The sequence below is a fragment of the Oncorhynchus gorbuscha genome, linkage group LG05 (assembly GCF_021184085.1).
Source record: "Oncorhynchus gorbuscha isolate QuinsamMale2020 ecotype Even-year linkage group LG05, OgorEven_v1.0, whole genome shotgun sequence".
NCBI lineage: Eukaryota > Metazoa > Chordata > Actinopteri > Salmoniformes > Salmonidae > Oncorhynchus > Oncorhynchus gorbuscha.
The window spans coordinates 82,296,286-82,316,974 of NC_060177.1; the positions used below are offsets into that span (position 1 = coordinate 82,296,286).

Sequence of the window (20,689 nt, forward strand, 5' to 3'; positions counted from 1 at the left end):
TCTGCCAGAGTCTATCACTCTCTATCACTCTCTCTATCACTCTCTCTATCACTCTCTCTCTCTATCACTCTCTCTCTATCACTATCTCTCTCTACCACTCTCTCCCTCTACCACTCTCTCTATCACTCTCTCTCTCTATAACTCTCTATCTCTATCACTCTCTCTATCACTCTATCACTCTCTCCCTCTCTCCCTCTATCACACTCACTCTCTCTCTCTATCACTCTCTCCCTCTATCACTCTCTCTATCACTCTCTCTCTATCACTCTCTCTCTATCACTCTCTCTCTCTCTCTATCAATATCTCTCCATCCATCTGCCAGAGTCTATCACTCTCTCTCTATCAATCACTCTCTCCCTCTATCACTCTCTCTCTATCACTCTCTCCCTCTATCACTCTCTCCCTCTATCACTCTCTCTCTCTATCACTCTCTCCCTCTATCACTCTCTCTCTCTATCACTCTCTCTCTATCACTCTCTTCCTCTATCACTCTCTCTCTCTATCACTCTCTCTATCTTTCTCTCTCTATCATTCTCTCTCCATCACTCTCTCCCTCTATCACTCACTCTCCCTATCACTCTCTCAATCCATCTGCCAGAGTCTATCACTCTCTATCACTCTCTCTATCACTTTCTATCTCTATCACTCTCTCAATCCATCTGCCAGAGTCGATCACTTTCTCTATATCACTCTCTCCCTCTATCACTCACTCTCCCTATCACTCTATCAATCCATCTGCCAGAGGCTATCACTCTCTATCACTCTCTCCCTCCATCACTCTCTCTCTATCACTCTCTCCCTCTATCACTCTCTCTCTCTCTCTATCAATATCTCTCCATCCATCTGCCAGTGTCTATCACTCTCTCTCTATCAATCACTCTCTCCCTCTATCACTCTCTCTCTATCACTCTCTCCCTCTATCACTCTCTCCCTCTATCACTCTCTCCCTCTATCACTCTCTCTCTATCACTCTCTTCCTCTATCACTCTCTCTCTATCACTCTCTCTATCTTTCTCTCTCAATCACTCTCTCTCTATCATTCTCTCTCCATCACTCTCTCCCTCTATCACTCACTCTCTCTATCACTCTCTCAATCCATCTGCCAGAGTCTATCACTCTCTATCACTCTCTCTATCACTTTCTATCTCTATCACTCTCTCAATCCATCTGCCAGAGTCGATCATCTATCTATCTATCTATCTATCTATCTATCTATCTATCTATCTATCTATCTATCTATCTATCTATCTATCACTCTCTCTCTCTCTCTCTCTCTCTCTCTCTCTCTCTCTCTCTCTCTCTCTCTCTCTCTCTCTCTCTCTCTCTATCACTCTCTCTCTATCACTCTTTCTCTCACTCTCTCTCTATATCACTCTCTCCCTCTATCACTCACTCTCCCTATCACTCTATCAATCCATCTGCCAGAGGCTATCACTCTCTATCACTCTCTCCCTCCATCACTCTCTCTATATCACTCTCTCTCTCCCTCTATCACTCTCTCTCTCTCTCTATCAATATCTCTCCATCCATCTGCCAGTGTCTATCACTCTCTCTCTATCAATCACTCTCTCCCTCTATCACTCTCTCTCTATCACTCTCTCCCTCTATCACTCTCTCCCTCTATCACTCTCTCCCTCTATCACTCTCTTCTCTATCACTCTCTTCCTCTATCACTCTCTCTCTATCACTTTCTCTTTCTCTCTCAATCACTCTCTCTCTATCATTCTCTCTCCATCACTCTCTCCCTCTATCACTCACTCTCTCTATCACTCTCTCAATCCATCTGCCAGAGTCTATCACTCTCTATCACTCTCTCTATCACTTTCTATCTCTATCACTCTCTCAATCCATCTGCCAGAGTCGATCATCTATCTATCTATCTATCTATCTATCTATCTATCTATCTATCTATCTATCTATCTATCACTCTCTCTCTCTCTCTCTCTCTCTCTCTCTCTCTCTCTCTCTCTCTCTCTCTCTCTCTCTCTCTCTCTCTCTCTCTCTCTCTCTCTCTCTATCACTCTCTCTCTATCACTCTTTCTCTCACTCTCTCTCTATAACTCTCTCTCTATCTATCACTCTATCACTATCTCTCCATCCATCTGCCAGAGTCTATCACTCTCTCTATCACTCTCTCTATCACTCTCTCTCTCTATCACTCTCTCTATCTTTCTCTCTCAATCACTCTCTCTATTACTCTCTCTCCATCACTCTCTCTCTATCACTCTCTCTCCAGCACTCTCTCCCTCTATCACTCTCTCAATTAAATTAAATTACATTCAAGGGGCTTTATTGGCATGGGAAACGTGTTAACATTCCAAAGCAAGTGAGGTAGATTATATACAAAAGTGAAATAAACAATAAAATGAACAGTAAACATTACACATACAGAACTCTCTCCCTCTATCACTCTCTCTATCACTCTCTCCCTCTATCACTCTCTCTACATCCATCTGCCGGAGTCTATTACTCTCTCCCTCTATCACTCTCTCTCCATCCATCTGCCGGAGTCTATCACTCTCTCTCTCTCTATCAGTCTCTCTCCATCCATCTGCCAGAGTCTATCACTCTCTCTATCACTCTCTCTCCATCCATCTGCCAGAGTCTATCACTCTCTCTCTATCACTCTCTCTCCATCCATCTGCCAGAGTCTATCACTCTCTCTCTATCACTCTCTCTCCATCCATCTGCTGGAGTCTATCACTCCCTCTCTTTAGCACTCTCTCTACATCCATCTGCCGGAGTCTATGACTCACTCTCTCTACATCCATCTGCCATAATCTATCACTCCCTCTCTCTATCACTCTCTCTACATCCATCTGCCGGAGTCTATCACTCCCTCTCTTTATCACTCTCTCTCCATCCATCTGCCAGAGTCTATCACTCTCTCTCTATCACTCTCTCTCCATCCATCTGCCAGAGTCTATCACTCTCTCTCTATCACTCTCTCTCCATCCATCTGCTGGAGTCTATCACTCCCTCTCTTTAGCACTCTCTCTACATCCATGTGCCGGAGTCTATGACTCACTCTCTCTATCACTCTCTCTACATCCATCTGCCATAGTCTATCACTCCCTCTCTCTATCACTCTCTCTACATCCATCTGCCGGAGTCTATCACTCCCTTTCTTTATCACTCTCTCTACATCCATCTGCCGTAGTCTATCAATCCCTCTACATCCATCTGCCAGAGTCTATCACTCCCTCTCTCTCTCTATCACTCTCTCTACATCCATCTGCCGGAGTCTATCACTCCCTCTCTCTATCACTCTCTCTACATCCATCTGCCGTAGTCTATCACTCCCTCTCTCTATCACTCTCTCTACATCCATCTGCCGTAGTCTATCACTCCCTCTCTCTATCACTCTCTCTACATCCATCTGCCGGAGTCTATCACTCCCTCTCTCTATCACTCTCTCTACATCCATCTGCCGGAGTCTATCACTCCCTCTCTCTATCACTCTCTCTACATCCATCTGCCGTAGTCTAACACTCCCTCTCTCTATCACTCTCTCTACATCCATCTGCCGTAGTCTATCACTCCCTCTCTCTATCACTCTCTCTACATCCATCTGCCGTAGTCTATCACTCCCTCTCTCTATCACTCTCTCTACATCCATCTGCCGGAGTCTATCACTCCCTCTCTCTATCACTCTCTCTACATCCATCTGCCGGAGTCTATCACTCCCTCACTCTTTATCCACTCTCTCCCTCTCTTTATCACTCTACATCCATCTGCCGGAGTCTATCACTCCCTCTCTCTATCACTCTCTCTACATCCATCTGCCGTAGTCTATCACTCCCTCTCTCTATCACTCTCTCTACATCCATCTGCCGGAGTCTATCACTCCCTCTCTTTATCACTCTCTCTACATCCATCTGCTGGAGTCCATCACTCCCTCTCTTTATCACTCTCTCTACATCCATCTGCTGGAGTCTATCACTCCCTCTCTTTAGCACTCTCTCTACATCCATCTGCTGGAGTCTATCACTCCCTCTCTTTATCCTTCTCTCTGCATCCATCTGCCGTAGTCTATCACTCCCTCGCTCTACCACTCTCTCTACATCCATCTGCCGTAATCTATCACTCCCTCTCTTTATCACTCTCTCTACATCCATCTGCTGGAGTCTATCACTCCCTCTCTTTATCACTCTCTCTACATCCATCTGCCGTAGTCTATCACTCCCTCTCTCTATCACTCTCTCTACATCCATCTGCCGGAGTCTATCACTCCCTCTCTTTATCACTCTCTCTACATCCATCTGCTGGAGTCTATCACTCCCTCTCTTTATCACTCTCTCTACATCCATCTGCCGTAGTCTATCACTCCCTCTCTCTATCACTCTCTCTACATCCATCTGCCGTAGTCTATCACATCCTCTCTCTATCACTCTCTCTACATCCATCTGCCGTAGTCTATCACTCCCTCTCTCTATCACTCTCTCTACATCCATCTGCTGGAGTCTATCACACCCTCTCTCTCTCACTCTTTCTACATCCATCTGCCGGAGTCTATCACTCCCTCTCTCTATCACTCTCTCTACATCCATCTGCCGGAGTCTATCACTCCCTCTCTCTATCACTCTCTCTACATCCATCTGCCGTAGTCTATCACTCCCTCTCTCTATCACTCTCTCTACATCCATCTGCCGGAGTCTATCACTCCCTCTCTCTATCACTCTCTCTACATCCATCTGCCGTAGTCTATCACTCTCTCTCTATCACTCTCTCTACATCCATCTGCCGTAGTCTATCACTACCTCTCTCTATCACTCTCTCTACATCCATCTGCCGTAGTATATCACTCCCTCTCTCTATCACTCTCTCTACATCCATCTGCCGTAGTCTATCACTCCCTCTCTCTATCACTCTCTCTACATCCATCTGCCGTAGTCTATCACTACCTCTCTCTATCACTCTCTCTACATCCATCTGCCGTAGTCTATCACTCCCTCTCTCTATCACTCTCTCTACATCCATCTGCCGTAGTCTATCACATCCTCTCTCTATCACTCTCTCTACATCCATCTGCCGTAGTCTATCACTCCCTCTCTCTATCACTCTCTCTACATCCATCTGCTGGAGTCTATCACACCTCTATCACTCTCTCTCTCACTCTTTCTACATCCATCTGCATCTGGAGTCTCACTCCTCTCTCTACTCCCATCCATCTGCTATCACTCCCTCTCTCTCTCTCACTCTCTCTACATCCATCTGCCGGAGTCTATCACTCCCTCTCTCTATCACTCTCTCTACATCCGTCTGCCGTAGTCTATCACTCCCTCTCTCTATCACTCTCTCTACATCCATCTGCCGGAGTCTATCACTCCCTCTCTCTACATCCATCTGCCGTAGTCTATCACTCCCTCTCTCTATCACTCTCTCTACATCCATCTGCCGTAGTCTATCACTACCTCTCTCTATCACTCTCTCTACATCCATCTGCCGTAGTCTATCACTCCCTCTCTCTATCACTCTCTCTACATCCATCTGCTGGAGTCTGTCACACCCTCTCTTTATCACTCTCTCTACATCCATCTGCTGGAGTCTATCACACCCTCTCTTTATCACTCTCTCTACATCCATCTGCCATAGTCTATCACTCCCTCTCTCTATCACTCTCTCTACATCCATCTGCCGGACTCTATCACTCCCTCTCTCTATCACTCTCTCTACATCCATCTGCTGGAGTCTATCACTCCCTCTCTCTATCACTCTCTCTACATCCATCTGCTGGAGTCTATCACACCCTCTCTCTATCACTCTCTCTACATCCATCTGCCGTAGTCTATCACTACCTCTCTCTATCACTCTCTCTACATCCATCTGCCGTAGTCTATCACTACCTCTCTCTCTCTCTCTTTCTCAATTCAAATCAAAACGTTTTATTGACATGGCAAACATATGTTTACAGTGTTTCTCTCTCTCTCTCATTTCACTGTGTAAATTAGATGTCACGTTTCTATTACCAGAGGGACTGGCCTCTAACTAAGCATGTTCTCTCTGACTGATCTGAACTTTAAAAGGTTTGAATCTTTTTCTGAAATGCTAATTTGGTATTCTGCTGTAGGGCGAGACCGGAATAGCTGGAGAGGTCGGAAAGCTTGGCGAGAGGGTAAAGGCTTTTCTCTCTCCTCTCTCTCGCTCTCTGTTTGTTTATACTTCACTCTGTGTGTGTCTGTTTATGTGTGTGTGTGTGTGTGTGTGTGTGTGTGTGTGTGTGTGTGTGTGTGTGTGTGTGTGTGTGTGTGTGTGTGTGTGTGTGTGTGTGTGTGTGTGTGTGTGTGTGTGTGTGTGTGTGTGTGTGTGTGTGTGTGTGTGTGTGTGTGTGTGTGCGTCTTTCTCTCTCTTACTGCGTATGTCCATGCGTGTGTGTTTTGCTGTTGCTCCACTGCTCTGCAGGCCATGGTGTAAGTACAGGACTTTGACTGTGTGCTTTCCTGTGTTGGTCTCTGCAGGGGCTGATGGGTTTCATCGGCCCTGTTGGGGAGCCTGGCCTCGCAGGAGAAAAGGTTAGCTGTGTATCTTTGCGTTGGACATTACAGGAAGGCTTTTCAACTGTTGTTTCGGTCATATTGAAAGATTCAGATTTGTTATTGCTCTACTTTCCCAGTGGGCAAAGATGGTTCAAATGACGTAATTACAAACATTTGTAAGCTGTTCAAAATTAATTATGCCATTTCAACCCGTTTTGCCTGCTGGGTTTGCTTCCTGTTGATGTCTTGTGCTATAACTACAGATGTAGGATCTTAATTTGAACCAATTGGCTACAGAAAGAAAAGAATCTTGCAGCAACAGGAAATGTGAATTATTAAGTGCATTATAATAATAATTTGGTGGGTGCTTATATTTGTCCTATTTCACATGTGCAACAAGTGTGTATTATAACACGTATGAATTGGCAATGCATTTTTTGCATATCCCACTGAGACACCATCGGATAGTGGGGTCACAGCCAGGGTCTGCCATTATCAACGGCGATCCGTGAGCAATTAGGTTTAAGTGCCTTGCTCAAGGGCACATCAACAGATTTTTGTCGGTTCGGAGATTCAAACTAGAGTCCAACGCTCTAACCACTAGGCTACCTGCCGCCCTGCTAACTATATTCCCATGGCACCATCATTTTTTAAACCTATTTTGTGACCTGACCATAACTAACTACAGGGAAAACGCCTGGTCCTACCTATGTGATGCAGGGTCCTCATAGCTGTGTTGGTTTTCCCAGGGGGACGGTGGCGAGATGGGATTGCCTGGACCGCCAGGGGAAACAAACGCAGCTAATAATAAACTAAACTACAGTGCTATATGTTTTTCCAGGGGGGCCGTGGCGAGATGGGATTGCCTGGACCGCCAGGGGAAAAGGGGGCGATGGTAAGGAGTAAGTCTGGACCCCGTCTCTATTCCCAGGGGCATTCAACGCTATATGGGTAGGACAGGATGTCATTTGGGGGCTTGGAGATGAGCAATGGGGCATTAAGACAGGTAACCAACAAAGGGTATATAACAAAGTATTGAGATGAACTTTTGTTATTGACCAAATACTTATTTTCCACCATAATTTGTAAATAAATTCATAAAAAATCCTACAATGTGATTTTCTGGATTTTCTTTCCTCATTCTGTCTGTCATAGTTGAAGTGTACCTATGATGAAAATTACAGGCCTCTCTCATCTTTTTAAGTGGGAGAACTTGCACAATTGGTGGCTGACTAAATACTTCTTTGCCCCACTGTAAATGTGCAGAAGTTTCCAAATGAATTCTTTGTATATCACTTCTTGGTCTCTCAACTCATTACCTAGTATTGTAAATGCTTCACACAGCAGCAAACAGCTGGAAGCCCCATATTGTTTGCATCTACATGATCTTCTCAGCATATTGACTCAAGATGTTCATTGTATAACAACACAGTGCTCCAGCTATTGAGAAGCGATAGAGTAAAAGGCAGATACAGTTATGGCAGATCTCACTACACTCTTACAAAAAAGGGTTCCAGAAGAGTTTTTTGGCTGTCCCGAAGGGAGAACCATTTTTGGTTCCAGATAGAACTATGCTGGGTTCCATGTAGAACCCTCTAGGGAAAGGATGCTACATGGAACTCAAAAAGGTTCTACATGGAACCAAAAAGAGTTCTTCAAAAGATTTTCCTATGGGGACAGCCGGAAAACTATTTTAGGTTGTAGATAGCACTAATTTCCCCCCTAAGAGCGTACCTAAACTAACAAACTGTTCAGTCAGCCTCATCTTGCAGGCTAAAAATACAGCTAACAATTGTCAATAGTCATCAGTTCACTGTCAGTTTAAATGGGTTTGAAGTGTGATGAATGTCTTCATGCTGTTGTTCTGTGTGTCTGTCAGGGTCATCCTGGAACTCCTGGAGAGTGTGGTTCATCAGGACCTCTAGGGATACCAGTAAGTAAAGCCTGTTAGCTTTACACATTTAGTGCCAGTTTCCCAGACACAGATTACGCATAGTCCTGGACCAGAAAAAACTTTCAGTGGAGATTATTTTTATTCCATGTAATAGTCTTAATTTGGGTCCGGGAAACCGGCCCATAACATTTGGTACCATTTTAAACGTCTTGTGCCCTGTAGATTTACTACATGAATGAACCCCATCCCACCAGCACTATTCTGAAATAGCATCGTTTCTAGTTTGGCATTAGATGCAGCATGGCAGAATGCATTTAGAAGCAAGGCATCACTGCTGTAAACAAACTGAATGAGACATCAAGTTAAAACCTGTTCTATTTGGTACGTTCAGCAGCTTGGCATAGAGTCTGTTTGAGTTTAGTTTAAGTGTCTTCAAAGGTCAGACTTAGCCTCTTAAAACTCTTAGGCTACTACCCATTCTGGCTCCTCAAGGGTTTGTTGCCTGCATTGTTTGGAATCCAGCTACATAAACATAGCCAAGAAAGGTCTGTGATGAGGCCTCACTAATACCGTTTAATCTTCGCTCATTTAGACAGAAAAGACAGTTGTACACACGAGGCGTTTGGGAGACATTCCCCACAGCACATAGCTTGGTTGATGTTGATGGGAAGTGACAGAAAGACACTCAATCAGTGTCAGGATTGCTCAGTACTGCCATGCCAGCTGTAAACTTTAGCACCTCTGGCTAAGCTAATGCAGCTCCCACCCTTTCCCTTTATAGCATGTTTACATGTCTTTAGTCTCCTCACGCCGTGCACCGACATCACACAAGTTGTGGCAAGACATGCCGGTCAGATTCAGAGATGCTTTAACAAGCTGCGCAGGAGACTGCAGCAACAGAGTGCATTAGTGTTAACAGCAGCATACTCTTCTACTTCTTCTGACCAGGTGTCCTTTGGAAATGACATGCTTCATCTCAGTAGGATCTCCACTGCAAGCATGACTAAATGCATATCCTTCAGGGGCATGGGATCAGCTCTTTGGTCATGATAGATATGCATTACATTCACTAGCATCCTGTAGGCCCAGCTCCTCTCTCATTAGTCAGTCCTGCTACTCGTCTCAGTGAGTGTGGTAACGTTGCTTGCTGCCTTCCATCATATAATGTGGTGTGTTCTTCCTCCTGCAGGGTCCAGCCGGTTCGAGGGGTCTCGGTGGGATCAGAGGACCTAAAGGCAGGAGGGTAAGGAACAGGGTGTACTCCTTCAGCATCCACTACTTTCTCTACACACCATCATTTGTTATGGCTACATTTTTTATTAATTCAAGCTAGTATCTCTGTGGATGGAAACTTTTCCAGACCTTTGCACGCTAACTATAGATTTGCTATCATGACACCAATGCACAGTCTCACAACTTCAACTACAAAATAACCCTTGGTAACCCTTTATTGTACAGTTTGATTAAAGGGTTACCTTTAATCAAAGGTCTATCCAACTTCATGACTGATCCCTCTAGTATGCATAAGTGGTATTATTATAGGCATATTATGGAATAATTTTGCATAAATCATTTAATGTTCTATGCAAAACCATATTGAATATTTAACAACTTAGATTAGCACTAAATTATAATAAGGCTTGTAAAAATAAACCATAGAAGATGAATGCAATTAAACTCAGTTAAGACACATTAAGAAATGGAAAATACCCCTCAGCGTCATCTATTGGGACAGTGACCAAAGGCTGCCTAGGCCTGTTAGTAGACTAATGTTAGAAACGATCACCAGCTGGTTCTGAGGCAGACATTTTTCAAAGTTAAATAATAATGCCTTATATACATCAGTTATTAAAGCACCAGCAACAAAATCTACTCAAACCTTGCCAGACGGTGATACCTTTTAGATCAGCACCACCAACTGGTCCCAGATCTGTTTGGGATCTTGCCAACTCCATGATCAAGCCTAGGAACAAACAGAGACCTAGTATCAAGCCAAACATGTTATGACAATCTCATAAGGAGTTTTCAAGAGAGCAGGCACTCAGGCTAGCAGAGTGGCACCCAGGCTAGAAGACTGGCACCAGGCTAGCAGACTGACACCCAGGCTAGCAGACTGACACCCAGGCTAGCCAGTAACACAGCAGTACTGGGAACAGAGATGATAGATATCTGTTTGAGAGAGATGTTTCTGTAACAACAGATTGGACCATTTACTATATAGCATCAGTCCAAGTCCTCCTTTGTTACTTGAGTGTTTACTGGCGTATGTTGAGGTTGGACAGCCGTAGTAAGTGTGGTTTTGAATGAGGCTGGAGGAGGAACAACGAGAGTACAGTATACAGTTCTGTCATTGACTCTAACCCCCCCTGGTGTAAGTTATTTTTATACATGACTCTGCAGGCCTCAAGGGATGCATCTCACCAAATCATATGTGTACGATAAAAAAACACATGCTGGCCACCTTGAATCTTTGACCTCGACCATACATCCAGTCTCTTCTTCCTATAAGACCAAGAGCCATAGTATTCACAGAAATACGCATGGTAGATTGAACATCTTGGCCATGTTCTGTTATAATCTCCACCCGGCACAGCCAGAAGAGGACTGGCCACCCCTCATAGCCTGGTTCCTCTCTAGGTTTCTTCCTAGGTTTTGGCCTTTCTAGGGAGTTTTTCCCAGCCAACGTGATTCAACAGCTGCATTGCTTGCTGGGTTTCTGTACAGCACTTTGAGATATCAGCTGATGTACGAAGGGCTATATAAATACATTTGATTTGATGATTTGATTTGAAGAAGTTCAGCAAAAAGGCATGGTCTGGTCGAATGTATACGACGCAGAACAGATCATGGCGTCTATATCCAGAGTAGAGAATGGACAAGTGAAGTCAGCGTCACGATCATCTCGGGTTCGAAAGAAACAGGACGGTTGAATTCCTATGAACTCAGCGGAGAGAGATGAGTAGAGAACCGGCATCACTCAGCAAACTGAATGACTGTGTCTAGTTACAGTCTGTCCTGTGCAATGGAACAAAGTAGTTTACCGACATCACAGGTAGACCTGGGCGATATACGGTTTATTCTGTATACCAGGGTATTTTCAAATATCAACGGTATGTTTTCAATGCTGGGGGGATTGGGGGCACTCCCGCCTCGCGGGGCCTGCGGGGGTGTGTGCTATGCCACTGCTTATAACTAACACTAAGTTAAGAATAATTCTAACAAATATAAGATGTGTCAAATCAATTATATCCAGCTCAGGGCTCCAGTTATGCATTAAATGGTTGGCTAACTTGCTAGCAAAGTGGCTGGATGTCAAGATCAAGTTTCTTGGTTACAGCAGAGACATTCAATCCGCTCCTGGATCAAGATCCCTTTATTTTGTGCATTTAAAAAATATATATATTTGAAATAGCGCCCCCTGTGTGCACTTCCAGTGATACCGTATTCCCCGGTATGGTATAGAAACGGTATGAAGGTATGAAAATATGCATACTACCCAACCCTAATCAGACGGCTGACTGGAATTTACATGGGATAAGTGACCTATAATTGCTGTCCTATCAGCGATGTTCTCTCCACACAAACATTGAGGCTAGTTCACTGCATATGACTAAGCCTGTATTTTTCTCCTTCAAACAGAACATGCTTTCTTCAATGCCAGAATGGTTTTTTATATTTGATGCACCCATGCTAGATGCTTTAAGCACATGGATAATTTTCCTTTGTCAAATTTGTGAAGCTGTTCACTTATATTTTGAGTTTCTCTGCAGGAATCCTAGGCATTGATATCTAGTTGCTTCGGTCCAGATGATTAAGCAGTTGATATTTGAAAGGTCATGGCTTCTCTGTGTGACACTGTCCCCAATGTTCAGCTGAATACTGTGGCCATGTGATCATGGAAAGACGATGGGAGCAGAATCCAGACATCAGTGTGCATTTTACTGTATAGGTCACAAGTGGCTTTCGGAGAAAACCCCTAGCGTTTACAGCACCGACCAGTCACCTCTCCCTCTGTGTCTCCAACCATAGTCACATGTTTAAAACTGTCTCCAATAATCACTCTTTCCTCTCTGTAACCACGGTACCCACCACATTCATGGGAAGTGCCTAAATAAAATATGAAATTGTTTTTTTAAGCAATTCCTCAAATTAACACAATTGCAGTATAATGGGAACGTTTATGTTAGACCACATTTATTGCTGTTAAACGCCTTTCTGGCTGAAGAGCTCTACATGAAGAAGAGGACACTTTATATTCATTCAATTACTCTCTCCTGACTTTCTCTCTCTCTCTCTCTCTCTCTCTCTCTCTCTCTCTCTCTCTCTCTCTCTCTCTCTCTCTCTCTCTCTCTCTCTCTCCTGACTTTCTCTCTCTCTCTCTCTCTATATATATATATATATATATATATATAAAACTCTCTCTCTCTCTCTCTCTCTCTCTCTCATATGTATATATATAACTCTCTCTCTCTCTCTCATATATATATATCACTTTCTCTCTCTCTCTCTCTCTCTCTCTCTCTCTCTCTCTCTCATATATATATATATATATATATATCACTCTCTCTCTCACTCTTTCTCTCTCTCTCGCTCTCTCCTTCAGGGTCCAAGGGGTCCTGACGGTCCAGCTGGGGAGAAGGGGTCAGTTGGAGGAAAGGTGAGGATGGGGTTAAAAGTTCAGAAGTCACACTATTGGTTGTTCTGCTGCATTGACCTCCTCAGTTACACTATCACTATGACTTCATTCCCCAATGAACACACCAACCACAGCCAATGGAAAACATGGATACTGCAATGCGGCATCTGTTTGTGCCTTAATTTGGTACTTAAATATGCCCATATAATAGTTTTAAATGTGGCTTTGTTCACAAGTCTTTTATTGCTTTCATTATTTTCAACATCTGAAGGACACTTTCTGGGACATGATCTTCTTTTAGGGATATTTTCTTTGCCAACTTTGGGAAACTTTTAATTAAAATGATTGTAAACTGTTTGTGGCATTCTTAAAGACAAGAGTTCTTGGGTATTGTGTGTGTGCGTCTGTCTGTGTGTGTCTGTCTGTGTTAGTAAGACCAGAAGTGACATTGCCAAATTTGTTTTCTACAGGGTCCCGATGGTCCACCAGGAAAACTAGGCTTCCCAGGGGAGATGGTATGTAGTATGAGCAGTTTTAAGACCGTTACGTTTTTAATAACAGTTTTTGCTCATCCCCTCCCACTCTGCCCAGTTATTGGCCATGTCCAACCCATGGACCTTTGGGTATATGCTTTCCTACCTCACATGACTACTTTGCCATGCCTGGTAATGAATATAGTACAATGAGCCTATGGGTGTTTCTCAAAATGCATACTACCTACTTCCTTCCACGTGCACCAAATTGGAGCATGGGAGTGTAGGAGATCCAAACCAAGGTATGCAAAACGGAGGGAACTTCCCGGATGCTTTACTCCATTAGCATATCGATGCGAGCCTCAACGGAAAGTATGCACCTAAATATGCCGCAACCACGTAAAACCATGTTAATTGAGTTAAAGCAAGAGGAAATAAGCTCAGACTTTGGAATGAAATGTTTCCCATTCACATGTTACCTAACTACAATATTTTATCTGAATGCGTTCATTTATTTATGTTGTTTTATTTAACTAGGCAAGTCAGTTATTAAGAAGAAATGTGTATTTACAATGACGGCCTACACTGGCCAAACCCGGATAACACTGGCCAATTGCGCACCCCCCTTTGGGACTCCCAATCACGGCTGGTTGTGATACAGCTTGGATTTGAACCAGGGTGTCTGTAGGGACACCTCTAGCACTGAGATGCAGTGCCTTCGACCGCTGCGCCATAATGTATTAATATCGGCATGTTTAGATCGCGAGCCCATAGTAAGTCAATAGGCCTAACATTAATTGGCTAGCTACTACTGTTGGTTATTTGGCAGCTAGCTACCCACGTAGAATTGACATCTACTTTGCATATCATTCGTTTTATGTCATATTTGCTTGTTAAACGATCTGATTGCTGAATTATTACAATTATGTAGCTGACTAATAGTTATGAAGTAGAAAATTGCGGTACATGAAATAACTGAATACTAAATACAAAAACAACAGAACGGAACGTGAAACTAATTACAGCCTATCTGGTGACTACAACACAGAGACAGGAACAATCACCCACGAAATACAAAGCGAAAGTCAGGCTGTCTAAATACGGTTCCCAATCAGAGACAACGACAAGCACCTGACTCTAATTGAGAATCGCCTCAGGCAGCCAAGCCTATACCACACCCCTAATCAGCCGCGATCCCAAATAATACAAACCCCAATACGAAACACAACATATAAACCCATGTCACACCCTGGCCTACCCAAACATATAACAAAAACACAAAATACAATGACCAAGGCATGACAGAACCTCCCCCCTAAGGTGCGAACTCCCGGACGCACCTCAAGAGCATAGGGAGGGTCCGGGTGGGCGTCTGTCCATGGTGGCGGTTCTGGCTCGGGACGTGGACCCCACTCCATTAATGTCCTAGTTCCTCCCCTACGCGTCCTGGGATAATCCACCTTCTCCGCCGACCATGGCCTAATAGTCCTCACCCAGATCCCCACATAACTGAGGAGCAGCTCGTGACAGAGGGGCAGCTCGGGACAGAGGGGCAGCTCGGGACAGAGGGGCAGCTCGGGACAGAGGGGCATCTCAGGACAGAGGGGCATCTCGGGACAGAGGGGCATCTCGGGACAGAGGGGCATCTCGGGACAGAGGGGCAGCTCGGGACTGAGGGGTAGCCCGGGACTGAGGGGTAGCCCGGGACTGAGGGGTAGCCCGGGACTGAGGGGAAGCCCAGTACTGAGAGGAAGCCCAGTACTGAGAGGAAGCCCAGTACTGAGAGGAAGCCCAGTACTGAGATGAAACTCAGGCAGGTAGTAGGCTCCGGTAAATCCTGGCTGGCTGGCGGAACTGGAAGAGACTGGTTGTCTGGCAGATCTGGAAGAGACTGGTTGTCTGGCAGATCTGGAAGAGACTGGTTGTCTGGCGGCGCTGGGCTGACTGGCGGCACTGGCGGTGCTGGGCAGACTGGGAGCACTGGCGGCGCTGGGCAGAATGGGAGCACTGGCGGCGCTGGGCAGAATGGGAGCACTGGCGGCGCTGGGCAGACTGGGAGCACTGGCGGCGCTGGGCAGAATGGGAGCACTGGCGGCGCTGGGCAGACTGGGAGCACTGGCGGCGCTGGGCAGACTGGGAGCACTGGCGGCGCTGAGCAGACTGGGAGCACTGGCGGCGCTGGGCAGACTGGCGGCACTGGCAGCGCTGGGCAGACTGGCGGCGCTGGGCAGACTGGCGGCGCTGGGCAGACTGGCGGCACTGGCGGCGCTGGGCAGACTTGGAGCACTGGCGGCGCTGGGCAGACTGGGAGCCTCCGGCAGCGCAGGAGAGGAGAAAGGCTCTGGCTGCGCTAAACAGGCGGGAGACTCCGACAGCGCAGGAGAGGAGAAAAGCGCTGGCTGCACTGAACAGGCGAGGCGCACTGGAGGCCTGGTGCGTGGTGCTGGAACTGGTGGTACTGGATCGAGGACACGCACAGGAAGCCTGGTGCGGGGAGCTGCTACCGGAGGACTGGTGTGTAGAGGTGGCTCTGGATAGACCGGACCGTGCAGGCGCACTGGAGCTCTTGAGCACCGAGCCTGCCCAACCTTACCTGGCTCGATGCCCACTCTAGCCCGGCCAATAGGAAGGGCTGGTATGTGCCGCACCGGGCTATGCTCCCGCACTGAAAACACTGTGCGCTCCATAGCATAACACGGTGCCTGCCCGGTCTCTCTAGCCCAATGGTGAGCACAGGGTGTTTGCGCAGGTCTCCTACCTGGCATAACTATTCTCCCTTCTAGCCCCCCCCTAATATTTTTTTTGGGCTGCTTTTCCGGCTTCCAACCGCGTCGCCGTGCTGCCTCCTCATACCAGCGCCTCTCCGCTTTATCCGCATCTATTTCTTCCTTGGGACGGCGATATTCTCCAGGCTGAGCCCAGGGTCCTTTAGCGTCTAATTCCTCCTCCCATGTCCAATTCTCTAAGTGGTGCAGCCTCTCCCACTGCAACTGCTCTTCACGATTAACAGGGAGAGTTGGCTCAGGTCTGAACCCTGACTCAGCCACTCTCTCTCTGCGCCCTCCCCCAATAAATATTTGGGGGTTACTTTCGGTTTTCGCTCTGCGTCGCCGTGTTTTCCTTTTTGACTCCATTAGCCTGTAGCCCTCTTCGCACTGCTGAATCGAATCCCAGGCGGGCGCCTGCACTCTCCCTGGGTCAGCCGCCCACCTGTCGATTTCTTCCCACGTCGTATACTCCATGCCTCTACCGTCCATAACGTCCTCCTTTAGCTCCTGCCAGTTTACACACTGCTCGGTCCGTGAGCGGTGGGTGTTTCTGTAACGGCGTTCGTCTGTTGAAAGAAGAGAGTCGGACCGAAATGCAGCGTGTAGGTTACTCATGACTTTAATGAAATGAATTGCGGTACATGAAATAACTGAATACTAAATACAAAAACAACAGAACGGAACGTGAAACTAATTACAGCCTATCTGGTGACTACAACACAGAGATAGGAACAATCACCCACGAAATACAAAGCGAAAGTCAGGCTGTCTAAATACGGTTCCCAATCAGAGACAACGACAAGCACCTGACTCTAATTGAGAATCGCCTCAGGCAGCTAAGCCTATACCACACCCCTAATCAGCCGCGATCCCAAATACTACAAACCCCAATACGAAACACAACATATAAACCCATGTCACATCCCTGCCTACCCAAACATATAACAAAAACACAAAATACAATGACCAAGGCGTGACAATTTGCTTTGTTCGTATCTTGTTTGGTCTCTATTGTTGCCATTGTCCTGGCTGGAAGAGGTACAGTGAATGGGGAGGTGTAGCGTGAGGTAATACAGTAGGGGGAGTGCTGCTCAAATGTTTTTTAAATATGTTATCCACACTCTCGTTCTCACAAGTATGTACCCAAGAGAATGTCCTCAGAGAATGCACTCAGAGCGTGAGTATGGAGCACGGTAGTATGCATATTGACAAACACGCTAGTCCCCAATCATACTACATTCAACTTGTAAATACATTTACATCAGCGGTTCCAATGGCTCATTTAGTTAGAGTACAATGCTGGTAAGATTCAATGTTAAAGCTGTCGATTTGATTCCAGCATGAGACATTCACATTGAATATTAATGTCAACCATGTGTCACTTTACATAAATGTGTCTGCAGTGCTAAATGACCATAATATTTCCGCTAAATTACCATATTATGTGTTTATTATTTAAAACCCTTGTTCTTTCTGTGTTATTTTGCTCCAGGGAAGGATTGGGGAGCCTGGGGAAGCTGGGCCTAAAGGATTTCCAGTAAGTGATTGGGCTAACAGAGTTCTGTTTTAGGTTAGTCATGACTAGGGTGGACACCTGTTGGGGGAAACCATTAGCAATTGGAAAAGACAGGCTTGTGTGTAGCATGTTGGACATTACACTTATATATGATTGTAAGAGTACTGTATTGGTGTAACGAAACCAACTAGCTTAGGGATGGAATGTACTGGATATAGTAGAAAATGGACTTGCACTAAACTATCTCCATTCCTTACAATGGGTTTGTAATATTCCAGGGTCGCAAAGGACCCTCAGGAGCTCCAGGTGCCAAAGGAATAGCAGGAGAGCCGGTAAGTTCTTTTACCTCTAAATGTTACTATGAGGCATCATCAAAGTTTATTGGTCGCCTACACAGTTTAGCAGGTGTTATAGTGTTATAGGTGTTATAGGTGTTATAGTGGTGCATTGAAAAACTTACCTTCTATCAATGCAGTCAAATCTCAAACAATTAAAATATGATTTTTTTTTAAAGAAAAAAAAGAGGCAAATCCAATCCACATCCAAAATAGTCAAAATACAATCTATACATATGTACACCGGGGGAATTGACATAAGATATAATAGGAATGCTATGTACAGCAGTAGATATATTAGGAGGTATGTCAAGAATCCAGAATATAAATGAATATGCAGTGTGTATAAACACTATAACTAAAATACAATCTATACATATGTACACCGGGGGAATTGACATAAGATATACTAGGAATGCTATGTACAGCAGTAGATATATTAGGAGGTATGTCAAGAATCCAGAATATAAATGAATATGCAGTGTGTATAAACACTATAACTAAAATACAATCTATACATATGTACACCGGGGGAATTGACATAAGATATACTAGGAATGCTATGTACAGCAGTAGATATATTAGGAGGTATGTCAAGAATCCAGAATATAAATGAATATGCAGTGTGTATAAACACTATAACTAAAATACAATCTATACATATGTACACCGGGGGAATTGACATAAGATATACTAGGAATGCTATGTACAGCAGTAGATATATTAGGAGGTATGTCAAGAATCCAGAATATAAATGAATATGCAGTGTGTATAAACACTATAACTAAAATACAATCTACAGTAGTAGTAATATCAGAATAAGCTATGTCGGGGATACAGTATTTAAATACACAGTGTGAAACGGGAAGTGACCAGTGATTCAATGTCTCTACAACATGGGACAGCAGTGTTGGCTGTTGAGTGTGAGAGTGTGATAGCTTGTGATGGCTATTGATGGCTGTCTGATTGCCTGGTAATTGAATCTGTTTTTTAGTCTCTCGGTCTTGGCTTTGATGGATCTGTATTGTCTCCGTCTGTCGGGCGTCAGCCAAGTGAACCGTCTGTGGCTCGGGGGACTGAGGTCCTAGATGATCTTCTTGGCCTTCCCTTGACACCGAGTGCAATAGATGCCCCGGAGGGAAGGAAGCATGACCCGGTGATGCATTGGGCTTGAGGGTGGAGCAGTTGCCGTACCAGGTGATGATTGCAGCCCTACTGAATGCTCTCAATGGTGCATCTGTAGAAGTTTGTGAGGGTCTTAGGGGACATACCACATTTGAGACCATTTCAGGTCCTCAGTGATGTGCATGCAGAGGAACTTGAAGCTTTTGACCCTATTCACTGCGGCCTGTCGATGAGGATGGGGACATGCTCCCTCTTCTGTATCCTGTAGTTCACAATAAGCTACTTCGTTTTGTTGAGAGAGAGGTTGTTGTCTTGGCACCACTGTGTCATTGTTGCTGGTGATCAGGCCTACCACTGTTGTGTTGTCAGTAAACTTATTGATTCAGTTGGAGTTGTGCATGGTCACACAGTCATGGGTAAACAGGGAGCACAGGAGAGGGCTGAGCACACACTCCATGGGGGCCCCTGTGTTGAGAATCAGCGTGGTGGAGGTGTTGTTGCCTACCCTCACCACCTGGGGTCAGCCCATCATGAAATCTAGGATCCAGTTGCGCAGGGAGGAGTTTAGCCCCAAGGCCCTGAGCTTAGTGACAAGCTTAGAGGACACTATGGTTTCAGAAGCTGAGCTGTAGTCAATGAACAGCATTCTCACATAGGTAATCCTCTTGTCCAGGTGGGATAGAGTGGTGTGCAGTGCAAGGGGAATTGCACTGTCCATGGATCTGTTGGGGCGGTATGCACATTATAGTGGGTCAACGGTGTTGGGTATGGTGGAGAAGTGAGTGCTACAGGGTGATAGTCATTTAGTTCAGTTACCTTGGCTTGCTTGGGTAGAGGAACAATGTTCGCCATTTTTAAGCAAGTGGGGATGATAGACTGGGATAGTCGAGATTGAAAATGTCCATAAACACTCCAGCCAGCTGGTCTGTCCATGCTCTGAGGACACAGCTTGGGATGTCATCCGGGCCGGCAGTATTGCGAGGGTTAACACGTTTGAAGGTCCTACTCATGTTGGCTGCAGAGATCGGGAGCCTGCAGTCCTCGTGAGCAGTGGGAACCCATGACAATGGCTCTGTGTGGTTTATTCTGTTTATACTCGTCCGTGTTTCCAGTCACTTTACTGTTGTTAAATGCAATGGTTTGCGCTTTAAGTTTTTCACGAATGCTGCCATGTATGCAGTTTTTTGGTTTGGGTACGTTCTAATCGTCACTGTAGGAACAACATCCTTTATGCACTATGCACCCAGAGACAGAGTTAGTGTAGTCATCAACGCTATTCCCAGAGGAGGCCCGGAACATATCCCAGTCCGCATGAGCAAAACAGACCGCACATTAGATAGTAATATACTAGGGCGTGGAGGTTGGTTTGCCCTTCTCCTTAATTGGACTAGAACTCCAGCTCTCCTTCCCCTCCTCTGGCGGGGTCTTTTTGGAAAAAGGGCTTCTGTGATGAAGATAACTGCTTT

The 20,689-nt window shown here is 45.4% G+C and overlaps 1 protein-coding gene across 1 annotated transcript in view; it reads left to right on the plus strand.

The window, feature by feature from the left end:
* The window catches only part of LOC124034948 (collagen alpha-1(XXVII) chain B-like), a 132,544-nt gene that overhangs the window by 95,330 nt on the left and 16,525 nt on the right, over positions 1-20,689 (plus strand). Inside the window, exons 22-30 of the mRNA XM_046348341.1 lie at positions 6,071-6,115; positions 6,459-6,512; positions 7,318-7,371; positions 8,356-8,409; positions 9,560-9,613; positions 12,974-13,027; positions 13,477-13,521; positions 17,740-17,784; positions 18,042-18,095. Of these exons, the coding sequence (XP_046204297.1) occupies positions 6,071-6,115; positions 6,459-6,512; positions 7,318-7,371; positions 8,356-8,409; positions 9,560-9,613; positions 12,974-13,027; positions 13,477-13,521; positions 17,740-17,784; positions 18,042-18,095 (459 nt within the window). The remainder of the gene's footprint in view (positions 1-6,070; positions 6,116-6,458; positions 6,513-7,317; positions 7,372-8,355; positions 8,410-9,559; positions 9,614-12,973; positions 13,028-13,476; positions 13,522-17,739; positions 17,785-18,041; positions 18,096-20,689) is intronic.